The sequence below is a fragment of the Macrobrachium rosenbergii genome, chromosome 21, assembly GCF_040412425.1.
Source record: "Macrobrachium rosenbergii isolate ZJJX-2024 chromosome 21, ASM4041242v1, whole genome shotgun sequence".
NCBI classification, from domain to species: Eukaryota; Metazoa; Arthropoda; class Malacostraca; order Decapoda; family Palaemonidae; genus Macrobrachium; species Macrobrachium rosenbergii.
In genome coordinates, this window is record NC_089761.1 from 34,616,469 (window position 1) to 34,626,391 (window position 9,923).

General features: G+C 34.6%; 1 protein-coding gene across 1 annotated transcript; it reads left to right on the top strand.

Annotated features, from left to right (window-relative positions):
• Positions 1 to 635: 635 nt before the first annotated feature.
• Positions 636 to 9,617, top strand: LOC136849915 (galactokinase-like). Its single transcript, XM_067123434.1, has 9 exons — positions 636 to 860; positions 2,292 to 2,463; positions 3,203 to 3,392; positions 3,590 to 3,719; positions 4,526 to 4,651; positions 4,829 to 5,010; positions 5,307 to 5,463; positions 6,255 to 6,375; positions 7,348 to 9,617. The coding sequence occupies exons 2-9, from the start codon at positions 2,302 to 2,304 to the stop codon at positions 7,459 to 7,461; spliced, it is 1,182 nt and encodes a 393-aa protein (XP_066979535.1). The 5' UTR covers positions 636 to 860; positions 2,292 to 2,301; the 3' UTR covers positions 7,462 to 9,617.
• The last annotated feature ends 306 nt before the right edge of the window (positions 9,618 to 9,923 follow it).

The window sequence follows — 9,923 nt, forward strand, 5'->3', positions numbered from 1 at the left end:
ATTCTTTCATTTTTTATCCTGTCCATTTTTGTTACTCCACACATCACCTGAGGATTTTTATCTCTACCATTTGTAATATTCAATTGAAATGCTGGATTTTACTTCTCCGTATTAATGTTTGCTCACCGAGCTATTGGCTTTCAGTGTTCTTGTGAATGAGCCAGCTTTTCTTTTTAAAAGTCTAAAATTGTACAATTTTCACTACTTTTAATATCTTTTTCTCTATTTAAATAACACTGAGGTTTATTAAGTAAAACTAAATCTAATCTTGCAATGTGCAAAGTGTTCGAATGCATTGCAGAGATGTCACATTCGTGATATCTTTTAATGTGTTTACCTGAATAACCGGATTATTACTTTTAAATATTACAAAGGAACTATTGATTTAATCATATATTAGATGAAACAAAATAAATTTTAACTAAAAACTCAAAAAATCTAAAGCATAGAATTCCAAAAAAAAAACCAAAACGAACGATTGTTTACAGATGTGTGGCACGTTCAGCTTCTGTATTTACAAGACGAAAACTTTCTATTTATTAATGATATCCTTGATAAAAGCTTTTACCGGGAATAAAGGATAAACATACTTTATTCTTAGAATATTGTTAAGCGATACATTCATATTTATACAGTTTTACTCAATAAAACTAAATGAAACCGGTAAAAACTGGCTTCATTAGGAGAGCACCAGAAGCTGAACGCGCCTGGAACTTTGACAGGAGGTAGTGTATCGGCCCGATAAGAAGGAACAATTGATCGATAATTAACAGGTGACCTTCAGATATAATCATACCGGCAAGCACTTCAAATTATCACAGAACATCTCGTGAACAGTCATACAGAAGTCAAAGCTGCTGGTAAAGTATTTGAGCTGTTTTAAATAACTTTCGAGTCATGACTTCCCAAGGGCGATGTCAGAGTATAGTTAACGTTAAAGGTTTTACAATTATACTGTTATGTTATACGATAATGTTATACAGTTTTACAGTTATGCTCAGGTTAAATTCGTTTTCCTGTAACTCATACAGGTGAGGTTATACTACAATGAAATGAGGGTAGGTTGGCATATCCATTACAGCATGCTATATAACCTAACCTAACCTAGGGGTTACTGTAGGGAAGTAGGCTAGCGTAGGTTAGGCTTGCCTAAACGTTAAGGTGAATTTATATCTATTATATTATAAACCCAGGCCCAAATGAAACTAGAGACTACTACAGCGGCCTGGTTCCCACCAGTCGGCGACCATGATATTTACTGCCTTTTGCTCATGTTTTTAAGTTCGCACCTTTTTTTTTTGTGTTTTATGATATGAACCGTCTTTTGTTTATGTTTTTACATTCATCTCCAAGGGGCTGGTACTAAACATGATGCCCATTGTGCATGTAAAGACTGAACCAGAGGGACGCGGTAGTAGTCTTCAGTTTTACCCTGGCCCCTACAAGTCCTATGACTTGGTATAAGTTTAAGAGAGAAATTCCCGACTTGTCTTTGAGTTATGTCTGTGGACTCAAGAAATCACTTGCCTGCTTCTGACGGCAGGCATAGGCCATTGGAAAAATTATTTCCTTAACGTAAACATCCAATACTAGCTTATATATTCTCATAACTTGACAATGGAAATAGCTTTTGGCCATTGTGTCGCTCTGTGTGTGGACCAGGCTAGTACACAAACAGTGGGTGTCAAGAGAAGTACAGTACTGTGGTTGAGTTAGTGTTAATGGATAGGCTATCCTTTAACCTGTAGGTATTCTGCATAAACTGTCTACAATATTTGCAATTTATAAATACAGTTACTGACAAGCACAGGAAGCCTTACATTCAATAAACCTCGTTATAAATTTGATATGCCATTTTGGTGACAGTACATCATTATCTGTTTATTTAAAGAGTAATTATACTTATGACATGTGGAAAGCTAGGCTATATAATTGTTGCACTGAGATGAGCAAGTTTCTTCAGTAGCATTTATTAAACTTGACGGACTGCAGTTGCATTAACTCCATGCCAAGGTACTTTCACTGTATTTAAACACTAATTTACTGAGGGTATTACTGTATACCCTAGAGTTGTGGAAGATTAACAGGTTTATGTTTTTAAAATAAAAACATTTTATGACGTACCAAAAATTTTCTAAAGTAAAACAAGCTTCTTTCTGTAGGCAAAAGTTATTTGATGGAGGACCACCAAAGATTACCAGTCTGTTCTCTTTTGCACTGGTGATGGAGTTCCATATTATCAAATGGGACACAAAATAATCTGATTGATGACCTTAGTTTTCATTTTACAGCTCTCCAGAAATGGCATCTAAGATCCCAGAACTTTCATCCCTGGTCTCAGCTGCACAGGCTGCTTTTAGTGTAAGATTTAATGGTAGGCCTGACATAGCAGTTGCAGCTCCAGGGAGGGTTAACATAATTGGTGAACACACAGATTACAACGATGGATTTGTCTTCCCGATGGCAAGTGTTTTACCAAATTAATTTTAAGTTATTGTGACACTGGTGATTTTTAAGTGGGAAACCATTTGTCATGATATGGATTTTATGATGTTATACTTATTTCTGTACAGATGCTACCCTACTTATGAACATTCAAGTTACAAACATTTAAAATTGTGTTCGGTAAGAAACCAGCTGTATTATCATCACAATTTATTTAGTTTTTTGCATCATTCATATTAATAAAGTACTGTACTCTATAAAATGCAGTAAGTACTTTATGTAATGTGTATAGTACAGTATTATGTTTTAGGATAAAAATCGTACAGTACTGTATTGATGTTTTATCATACTGCACTTAAATAGGCACAAAGACTAACTTATGAGCAATTCAAGATACGAACGGCTGTTCAGAAAGCAATTCATTCATATATAGGGTAGTGTCTGTAAATGGTTTCATGCTATTCAAATTTGAAAAGTAGTGGAAAGCAGAATGTATGCCCTCAGAAAAATTTTCAGTTTAGGAGATGCACTATTCAAGCCTTTGTTCATTACAGATAAGTGATAAGATAGTGTATCACAGTCTTGTACAAGACCAATCCAGATTAGTATAAATTTTTTCACATCAGACTGTATTGCAAGAAATAAACATAAGAAAACAACTGGATATCTTGATGGTATGATTGATCAGTTAAGGTTAACTGTATTGTCATTGATAAATAGTTTATTATTGATTAATGTGCCATCCATATTTCCACAGGCTCTGCCATTAGTTACTGTGATGGTTGGAAAGCGTACTGATTCCGACAAGTGTAAGATTTTTACTCTTGCTGAAAACGTCGACCAACCTCATCAAGTTGAATTTCAGTTACCGACCCCATCTCATCCACTTAAGCCTCAAAAACCAAACTGGGCTAATTATGTGAAGGGTGTTGTGGCTAATTTCCATGGTATGTTTTAACTGTATGTGTGTTTGTTTAAGGTCATTTTAAACTTGAGTGTAATTCAAAGGAAACTAATTTTTGGCATGTGGCTAGTATTTAGCATTCATTTTTGTTTCTTAAACTGAAAAATGTAAACGTAGGACTTCTTATGCTTCAGCCTGCTGTAATTAAATCATGTAATTCACCTTTGTATTTTGTCTTAGGTCCTGTGAGTGGTTTTGATGCTGTCATCACCACCTCGGTACCTTTAGGTGGTGGCTTGTCTAGTAGTGCTTCCCTTGAAGTTGCAACATACACCTTCCTTGAAGTGTTGATGGGAACGAAGGCACCTAGGTGTGAATCATTTCAGTAATATTGAGGATTCCAAATTGTATTTATCCAGATATCAAATATCCACACGACTAGCTTCCTGTTGATAAGGCCTGCCTTAGCCACTGAGGTTGACTTATATCTCTTAAGTTTACAAATGCTTGTACAGTAATCATTTCAGTTAAGTTAACCCTATACAATTCACTCTTGGAATATAAAGGAAATATGTTTGTTGATATGCAATGTAAAGACATTACTTTTTACAGTCAGAAAATGATTTAGTCTCTATACTATACTAGCTAAACAAACTCTTGATTATGTTCTCATGTCCTGCTTCTTCTGCTTAATCACTATATTTGTAGCAATGTACTTGTTGATCTCAGTTACTGTACTTTAAATTATGATTATCCTGGAGAGATTGAAATTGTAGATACAGTTTGTAGTGAACGTTGCTGATCTTTCGGTTTGCAAGCTGCTATAGTATACAGGATTCTGTAGAACAGTCTCCTTATCAAATATTAGCGCTAAGAACATAGCTTTTATAATGATCTGGAGTGTTTACATAGTCTAAAAGGTCAGTATTAGAAAGTATTGAACTAATCATTAACCAGAACATGTTTTTTGCCATTTTTTACATTTTCTCAGTTCTAGTGCCCTGAAGCGTGTGGAGCACTGATTACACAAAACTGTGGCTCTACCAAATTCAGTTATTCTTTTGTAGACTTTGTAAAATATATGAAAAGAATGTGACAATATATACCAAATTTTCTGTAAAACAAAAATGTCATCGTAACATTTGCATTACATTAATTTGTACATTTTATGTTTAGCTTGCAGGCTAAAGCCCTGGCTTGTCAAAAGGCAGAGCATGAATTTGCTAACATGCCTTGTGGTATAATGGATCAGTTCATCTCTACCATGGGGAGTAAAGGACATGCACTACTTATTGACTGTAGGCAAGTACTGGTATTATTTCATTATTGGTAAATAATTATTTGCATGGAAACTATATAATAGAGCAATCTTCTTTCAGAAAATAAAACGGAAAATTCTCATTCTGTTATCTACTTTCGTGTGCTAAGACTGCTATCTTTTTCCCAAGCACCATCATTGGAGTTCACGTTTACTAACAGGTCATTGGAATCAAAACTTGTGCCCTTATCTGATCCGTCGGTCACGTTTGTCATCACAAACTCGAACGTGCGGCACACACTCACTGGTTCAGAGTATCCTACACGACGGAGACAGTGTCAAGATGCTGCTAGAATTATGGGCAAGAAGAGCTTGCGTGATGCAACTCTTGCTGATTTAGAGAGTAAGTAGATCCGCTCAGTTTAAGAATCCATGAAACTTAGCTCTTAAATGGTTTCTGATACTTTGAAACTGCATTCACGAGAACTGCTTTTTATGGAACAGATCACTTTCTTGATTATACTTTGAGACTGCAGTTAATACCTTCTCATTCTGCACACTTGAATTGTCATACAGCACAGTATACTGTATATACTGTACAATACTTGTATAGTATTTTGAACTGTGCACTCTTTAAGCATACAGTATTCAACTGAGAAGCCTTTCTTTGGGAACCATTAATTTTGATCTTTATTGCAGAACACAAGTCATCCATGGTTGAGGAAAAAGAGCTGTACAACAGGGCTCGCCATGCCATATCTGAAATTCATCGAACCGAGGAAGCCGTTTCCATTTTAAAGAATGGAGATTATGATGCTTTTGGGAAAATGATGACTGAATCACACAATTCCCTCAGGTAGGTACGGAAAAAGTGTGCGGATTCCAAAAGTATTTCTTTTAGGTAGACAGAGCAGCTATGCTTAGTCCGTGTGGCCTCATGACTCACAAGACCTGCTCAGAATCCTAGCAGAGATGGGAAAGCTGGTTAACTTGAAAGATCAACCCAACATGGTGTGTTGAATCCATCTCTTTATATCTTAATACAGGCCATTGGAAAGTTCCTTTTCAATGGGCTTTAGGAACAAAGAAAGGTAAACTTAGATGGCGTAAATTGCTTCCTGAAGACAGCACATGCAAAGGATATTTTAACATCTACAATTTAAGTGAATTGAGGTAAAAAAATTAAAATGAAGTGGAGAGGTCAGTTGTAATTAGCAGTTGAGAGCTAAAAGAGTGAATGAGCCAGTTCAGGATGGCTATTTCATCCCTTTGTGATGATCTTTGAAGGAAAAGATAAGTGTATGAATGGGGAGTGAATATTTTCCTTTTTTGTAAAGAGGTCAATCTTTTGTTGAAATGGACCTATCCTGACACAATCTTTATGATATAGACTGTTGATAGGAAAGTACACTTAGTCCAGAGACTATTCATAGTTCAGGCAATATAAACAACACAATCACTGAGGTGCCACAGTACTATAATAAGAAAATTCCTAATCCAGAGTTGTCATAAATAGTTTTTCTTTTTAAACTTTTGCTTCTAGGGGGTCATTGACAGCTGGTTCAAATGCAGTGAAATAGGTAAAAGTTTACAGAGAAATGTATCTGTTTATTGGCATTTTTGAAAAATGTTCTCACTAAATTTCAGGAGTGATTATGAAGTATCCTGCCCAGAACTTGATCAGCTGGTAGACCTTGCCCTAGCAGTTCCAGGTGTATACGGATCAAGAATGACTGGTGGTGGCTTTGGAGGGTGTACAGTGACACTGGTAAGATTTGGCATAAGCAGATGTACAGTATACAAAAATTAACTGCTAAAAATCTTTGTTTAATCATGTTTGCAGTATTAAGGCTATGGGGTTTTCATACAGGTATTTAGAAGTGTGTGCACAGAATCCGCTTCACATTTCTGAGATTTTGGGTAGTTACCAGTATCTTTTACCTTAAATTTCTTTATAAAATAGGAATTGACTGGATTTTTTAAGCTATTTCAAATAATAATTGCAAGGAATTATGACAAAGGCAAAAGTTAATACAGGATTACATAATGATGAAATATAAAAATTTCATGACTAATACAGTAAGATAATAATCTTAATTGATTGTTCTTTGTCTATTAATTTCTTATTTCTTAGCTTTGAGAGAATTGTGGAATCAGAAGAATTGTGGAATCAGAGATAGGGTTCACTTATTGGAAAACAATAAAGTATTGTGAAATTTTCTTCACTTTATCAAGAATGAATCAAAGAATGGTAATGGTAGTAATTCATTCTTCATTTAACTTATAACACTGGTTTAGTTTTCAGCTCAATTTTAATAGATATTAAACAGTAATCACTCACCTGCTCTCTCTTTATTCCTGGGTGTACTTTACGGTAGTTGTGTGATCTTGTAAGGTGGCTTTCTCATTCTTATCCTACACCAGGTCATATCCAGAATATAGACTGTACCTGCAAATATAAAATGTCCTTAGTAATTTACAACAAAGACAATGCTACAAACTATTGTAATTTACAGCAAAGACATTACTACAAACTATTGTAATTTACAACAAAGAAATTACTACAGACTATCTAAGCTAAATTACTGAATCACTCTCACTCAAGAGTTGTCTTGGAACACACATACTTCAAGTAAATGAGTTAAGATGGAAAATGGGCTTCAGTCTTGTATACTACTACATTATATGTACATTATGCTGTAATGTATTGATGTATTAAGAATGGTTTCTTTTTTTACAGGTAAGGCAAGACAATGTCGAAGACCTCATTAGCCACATAAAGCAAAACTACAAGGGCACTCCAACATTTTACGTATGTGCGCCTTCACAAGGGGCTCAGGAAGTTTCCTTTTAACACAAACATAAAAAAAAGTTCAAGAGATTGTGAAGAATCAGGAGGTGAAGTTAGAATCCTTTCCATTTATTTTTCAGATATATAAGAGGAGATGCAACGTTATCAAAAGTTTCCATCGAATTTACCACATTACTAATTTCTCTATGAACTTTTAGGTGATGAAGTGTGAACCAGTATAATTACACACTTCCACTATCCCAGGTTTTAATTTTAAGATTTTTATGAGATTACTCATCTACACTTTATTGATTTCCTGACTCCTAATACAGTATGTCCTCTCGGGTACTTTTTATACATACTTTGTGAATTTATTTTGTTTATATACATTATATAAGAGTTTATCATCATGCAGTTAATTTCATCAAATAACTAATAATATTCTTGGGTATTTTCCAAGTTAAATTGCATGTTCATGTGAATTTCCTCAATTTTACTCTACAGTATAAGTTTTATCACTAATATTGTTTGTGAAAATGGTTTGGATTTATCTGTGTATAAGAAACGTTAAAGGCCAGTCATTTACTTTGTTTCACGTATGTGTGTTGTGTTCTTGGCAGCAATGATGTGGTTGTGACATGGTAGCACCAACAAAATAGCTATTAGAAGCCACACTGAAATGACTCCTGAGATTAGTTTCACAAGGACTGGATCATTTTAAAATCAATTTCATTTAGGTCATACCTTCATCACAGTAACACAAACTAAGTGCAGAATATATCGTTAGAAGTAATTCATCTTAGATGCAGACTGACACAAACGTCAAATGTACTTCTGTTCAATTTTTGAACAAGACGAATCCAGATTCAGAATACTTATGAATTACCATATTCAAAATTGCATTTATATTAAAAATAATTCTTGATTATCAAATGAAAATCTGGAAGCATTGTAGCTTCCATATAAAAAGATAATGCTGCTGTTTTATTTTTTATGGTTAAGGTGAATACTGTTGATATGTTATTAGTTTTTTGTGGCACTTTTTTGTTGCAGTGTTTTGTTTTTTGATACGCTCTTATCATTCCTTACCAATGACCAGTGTAAAGGGATAATCTAACAAATTGTTGATGATTATGATTATCATTCCTACCACATTTCCAGTTTTATTTCCTCAAGGCAGGCAAAGCTGAGATTGTGCTTTTAGCGACACACAGTAGGCAGTCTTAAAGTTGCTTTTTGCCACTTCCCTTGAGCCTGCAGATGCATTGTTTTCTGGCTTTTACATTTCCTTTGTTACCATCTGTCTCTTTCTGCCTAGGTATCTTAATTTCTTAAATTACCCCCTTTTGGACCAATCCTTCAGGCTAGCCTTATTGTTACAGTATTATATTTTTATCTGAAGGTAGTCTGGGTGAACCACAGTGTTCAGAGTCCTACCTCTCAAACATGTAATGTGATGTGGTTAATATAATATTCCCAGTCTTGTTACCAAGGAAAAGTGGTTCAGCCAGCCCAGTGAGTCACAGTTGAAGACTTGTAATGCAGACCCAGAGGATTTTGCTTTCAAATAAGGCGTTGAAGATTTTAGCAAGAAGTGAAGTTAGAGGGGAACAGGAAAGAACCAGGCAAAAAGGAATGGGTTAAAAGATTGAAGAATGAAACTGCAGTCTGATTGGAAATAGTGAAGAACCATCAGTACAAAAGAAGGCCAGTTATATATAGTATTTCCAGGGAATAACTTACCACTAAGGGAAGTCATTCTGGGAGAAGCTAGATAAATGACCAAATACTTTTTTCCACTGAATATTTGTGATTTATTGCACAAAATCACTGCTCAGTGCAGTGTCTAAGGCTGTGGTTGTGTAGGCCTTACCGAGTAGTTTTATTTTGTATTTTTACAGCTGCTGACAGGCATAGGTTAATAAAATACCTAAAATGGTTGTAAGACTTTTGATGTTGGTGTAAAATACTGTGCATTCGTAAGTTAAATTGCATTCCGGTTTTGTAGCATTATACTGCCATAACTTTAGATACAATGGGTGCTAATTATTAATGGTTCCTCTTATTTGTAAAACATTTTTATCACTGGAATCAAAATCCATGTATATTTAAAATTTATTGCCCCTGAAGTCATTTTGTAAAGACTAAAATTATTTTTATCCATGTTATCAGAGTCTTTTCAAGACAATTTTAAAAATAAAAGAATCAGTAGCAGACTATTAGCTTTCTTATTTGTCATACAGTTTCTCATGTATAGTTGGTTCAGATATTACCATATTTGGTGGCTTAAAATCCTTGGCATTGTTTTTCTGAGGAATGCTTATGAAATTTTGAAGGCAAAGATTTTTCTTTCATGTTCGTCTATGCAGATACAAATAATAGTTTTTCATATTCTAAAAAGTATAATGAATACATAAAAAATGGAGCCTCTTTGGCAGACATAAACTAATATTTGAAAATGTGGTGGTTACCAAAGTAACTGCCGTAGCTGAGGCAAATGGATGAGTGGGAATGCTGAAATAATC

What these genes read in the sequence shown, in the direction of transcription:
- LOC136849915 (XM_067123434.1), top strand. Translation starts at nt 2,302, where the DNA reads ATGGCATCTAAGATCCCAGAACTTTCATCCCTGGTCTCAGCTGCACAG. An exon ending in GCACTACTTATTGACTGTAG is followed by an intron (nt 4,652 to 4,828) that starts GCAAGTACTGGT and finishes GTTTACTAACAG; the next exon opens with GTCATTGGAATCAAAACTTG. An exon ending in GAATCACACAATTCCCTCAG is followed by an intron (nt 5,464 to 6,254) that starts GTAGGTACGGAA and finishes ACTAAATTTCAG; the next exon opens with GAGTGATTATGAAGTATCCT.